The sequence below is a fragment of the Lactuca sativa genome, chromosome 5, assembly GCF_002870075.4.
Source record: "Lactuca sativa cultivar Salinas chromosome 5, Lsat_Salinas_v11, whole genome shotgun sequence".
Lineage (NCBI taxonomy): Eukaryota > Viridiplantae > Streptophyta > Magnoliopsida > Asterales > Asteraceae > Lactuca > Lactuca sativa.
In genome coordinates, this window is record NC_056627.2 from 207,772,202 (window position 1) to 207,776,027 (window position 3,826).

Here is a 3,826-nt window from a genome sequence, read left to right on the forward strand (position 1 = left end):
ATTTGAGCTACGGCGGCAGCCACATCGGCTGTTACTGCAACCTGGAACACTATAGAGTCCATTTGTGGGGGTGGTGGCGGTGGTAATTTTAGAAAAAAGAAAATTTTTATTTTCCGTGAAAGATTTAGAAAAATAGACGAACTAAACGCGTTTTCAAAATTCTCATTTTTTTGGAAATTTTTTCCGATAAACAACCAAATTTTCCGCGACTAAACGCACCGTCTCCTATGCTTTTTGTTATTCAACTTTTGATGCTAACATACAACACAATACAAGTTTGATACGGTTTTTGCATTGGTTTTGTTTTAGGGGTTTTTTTTTGATTTTTTTTAGATAAGTTTTATTTTTGTTTACCCTAATTGTTTGGGAGTCATCGAACATACCTCAAATACTCCACGACAAGTTTGACAAGTTACAACTATCGTAGTCGGGGGACTGAACTTCAATACTGTTTGAAGGGAATTGAGATGCCTCCTCCCCATAAACCACTGTGCCGGAACTTCCAGCGTGGATTGTACGCATCTTCTTCATCTCTTCTTCAATTTATTTTTTAGGGTTTATCAATTTTGCACTCTGTAGCATTTCATGCTTCTCAAACCTGCCGAAAAATCGAAACTCTAAGCAAGATTTGCTGTTGATGAAATTCGACCAGATTTTTTTTATCGCTTTCGCGACTTTAAATTGTCCGTTGTCGAATTACCTTTTCTGCTAACTGTTCTTAAAACAATTGTTCAATCTCTTGCAGCTGTAAATATGGTGCAGAATGCAGGTTTCTACATGAAAATCAACAGCAGCAAGCAAAACCAAATCCTTTTGGATTCGGTACTGGCACTCAAAACACTACACAATCTCCGCGTACTGATCCCCAACCTCAAAAGCCCAATCCTTTTGGATTTGGTGTTCAGAACAACTCCCAAACTGGATCTAAACCTAATCAATTCAAGGTTCGTTATGCGTTTAACTCCTGTTTCATCTTATATTACATTTTATCTTCTTGTTGGTGACTTTTTTCAATCTGTTATATGGATTAGCCTGGTGAAAATAAGTGGAGCCGATTTTCCCCAATAAACGCCCCTAATTCTTCAGCCCCACAAAAACAAAATAATCAGGCTTCTGCACCTAATCATGTGTAAGATTCTAAGCTTTGAACTCATTCCCTCATTTGTCCTGGAAATTGACTGAATTGTGATGTTTTTTTTTTTTGGTATGAAGGTGCACAGATTCTGAGTCTTGCAAGCGTCAAATTAGTGAAGATTATGAGCATGAGACACCACTTTGGAAGCTTACATGTTATGGTCATTGCAAATAGTATGTTGTTCTTGTTCCTCAACTTCACTTAGTAGGGGCAGTTTTGGTATTTGTTTAAGTTAGGTGCAGAAAGAACAGATTAATAGAAAAAGTTAGGGAAAAGAGGTCTTTCCCATGTTGTTCATTTTTTTGTTAAATCATTTTATTATTACTTTCTACAATTTACTTTTCAATATCAACTTCTTTTATTCTTTTTTAGTGGGCCTTGTGATATTATTGGTGATATTAGCTGTGAAGAATTACGAGCTGCTGCATATGATGATGCTAAACGTGGAATGAACATTCAATCAGTTGTAAGTTATTATCACATTCTACTTTCATTTCTTCCTATTACAACATTCTACATTAAATTAGAAAGATTCTTGACTTTTTATAAAATTTGGCAATTAAAAAATCTCACAGGTTGAGAAAGAGAGGAGTTTAGTGAATTCCAAGTTGACTGAATTCCAAAACCTACTTCGTAATCCTTATACACCTCCACAAAATTCAACTCTTTCTACCCAAAACGTCTTTTCCGGAAATACCCCTCAAACAATTCAAAATAATACCCCTCCTTTGGTTTCAAGTTTCAGCCAATTGGGTACAACTGTCAATTCAGGCTTCCAAATGAGGCAAGATTTCCTTTCTATAAAATTTGGATTCATGTTTTCACTTTTTTGTTTTCTATTATAATTTATAACTAACCCCTCACCCTTTAATTTTTATATTTCATTTCTATTTTTTTTTTTATTTTCTAGACCAGCTGCTCCAAATAATATTTTTGGGCAAGTTAGTCATTTCCAACCTCCTACTCAGATATCAAACACACCCCAGAAGAACCCCTTTGCATTTGGAAATCCAGGTGTGATTTTTGATTTTTCTCATGTATTATTATTATTGTTGTTGTTGTTGTTGTTGTTGTTATTGTTATTATTAATTTATTATTATTGTTATTATTTATTACTTATTGCCATGTCATGTTTAGGTGCAGTGGTGGGTCCACCTTCTACACAGTCATTTGCCACCACACCTACATTTGGCAATGCATTATCCTCTACTGCTACTACAGCTTCACCAAATCTTAATTTGCCACGTCAGCAATCATCTACTATGCCATTTGGTTTTGGCCAAAACCCTTCTCCTAATTTACTTCCTGAACCACTTCTCACTCTTCAAATTACGTAAGTGCCCTTCACAATTCCCACACTTAACATCTTGTGCTTTTTCTTTTCAACTTAATCTTTATAAGCTGTGTATTGATGTTACTTTTTGACTCAATAGAGAAATTCATGGAAATGAGGCTTTTTATTAATTACTTTAATCATACACTTTTTGTGTTTTATTATGCTTTTGGTTTATGCAGACAAAACATTCAAATTTCAAATGATAATGGAGATAACAGTATATGGTTCAAAGAGGAATGGAGGCCAGGAGAGGTAATCGATAATGAGGATGACAAGGGCATTTACGTCTTTTTGCAGACAAAAAAAATCAAGAGCGAGTCTTGTTCCATATTTTTGGATGAAACAAAAAAATTGCAACTTTTTTTTTTGTCTCATTGACATTAGTGTCTGTCATAGTTCAATGCATGCGAAACACAGTACAGCCAGTACAGTATAGCCAGAGCCAGGAGAGTCCTGTCTGTGTCTGTCCCGGCTCTGGCTGCACTGTACTGTCTAGGTATTAAGCTAATTTTGTTGTGTTCTTTGTTTGCAGATTCCTGAGGAAGCACCTCCAGAAGGAGTCATTTGTTAGGGTAATCTATCAGATTCAGATCATCATTTTTTTTTTGGGTGAGGACTTTTTTGGAAACCTAATTTTTATGAGACTTTGGGGTTTTGTTGTTGTATACAAAAAGAAAAGATGCTATGCTATTGAAAGTACAAAAATAGAAAACATATTGTAGTTGGTGTCATGAGGATGTTAAGGCCATATTTGTTACTGGGACAGGATTGGAGAGCTTAGAGAAGCTATTTTTGAAGATTATTGGAGGTTAGGAGGGCATTTATGCCTTTTGTACAAAGAAGAGATATGGATGATTAGGTTATGCATTACAAAGAAGAGATATGAATGATTAAGTTACGCATTACAAAGTAAATAGTTACTTGTGTTGACCTGCTTCTATATGGGGTCATTACCTTTAAGGCATTAAAAGATGGGTATTTCAAGTTAGTATTTATTTTGTTTATTAGTTAATTAATAAGTTATTGACAAATAAGAGATATGAATGATTAAGTTATGGATTATAAAGAAGAGATATGAATAACTAAGTTATACGTTACAAAGTAAATAGTTATTTGTGTTCGGTTTCTATACGTTGTCATTATCTTTAAGGCTTTAAAAGATTGGTCAAACTAAACTATTTCAAGTTAGTAGCTATTTTGTGTTGGGCTTCTACGCTTTGTCAATACCTTTAAGGCTTCAAAAAGATCGGTCAAACTGAACTATTTCAAGTTAGTATCTATTTTATTTATTAGTTAATTAATACTCTCTTCGTCCCAAATTAATTGTCAACTTTTGACTTTTGAAGTTTTTTTTT

At 34.3% G+C, this 3,826-nt stretch overlaps 1 protein-coding gene across 3 annotated transcripts; it reads left to right on the forward strand.

The window, feature by feature from the left end:
• Positions 1-344: 344 nt before the first annotated feature.
• On the forward strand, positions 345-3,385 carry LOC111902367 (zinc finger CCCH domain-containing protein 46). 3 transcript variants are annotated; one of them, XM_023898211.2, is made up of 11 exons: positions 347-514; positions 746-944; positions 1,032-1,129; positions 1,213-1,308; positions 1,508-1,601; positions 1,711-1,919; positions 2,046-2,149; positions 2,273-2,468; positions 2,651-2,723; positions 3,004-3,080; positions 3,238-3,385. In XM_023898211.2, the coding sequence occupies exons 1-10, from the start codon at positions 468-470 to the stop codon at positions 3,040-3,042; spliced, it is 1,155 nt and encodes a 384-aa protein (XP_023753979.1). In that variant the 5' UTR covers positions 347-467; the 3' UTR covers positions 3,043-3,080; positions 3,238-3,385. The 3 variants fall into 3 exon arrangements, with proteins under 3 accessions (XP_042758632.1, XP_023753979.1, XP_023753978.1); XM_042902698.2 differs by having other exon boundaries at positions 345-514; positions 2,279-2,468; positions 3,004-3,385; XM_023898210.2 differs by having other exon boundaries at positions 348-514; positions 3,004-3,385.
• Positions 3,386-3,826: the final 441 nt, after the last annotated feature.

Bases quoted from the DNA above. Each gene is read 5' to 3' on its own strand.
- LOC111902367 (XM_023898211.2), top strand. From the start codon at position 468: ATGCCTCCTCCCCATAAACCACTGTGCCGGAACTTCCAGCGTGGATT. The intron at 1,920-2,045 runs GCAAGATTTCCT...TTTATTTTCTAG, and splicing joins AATTCAGGCTTCCAAATGAG to ACCAGCTGCTCCAAATAATA. The intron at 2,150-2,272 runs GTGTGATTTTTG...TGTCATGTTTAG, and splicing joins CTTTGCATTTGGAAATCCAG to GTGCAGTGGTGGGTCCACCT.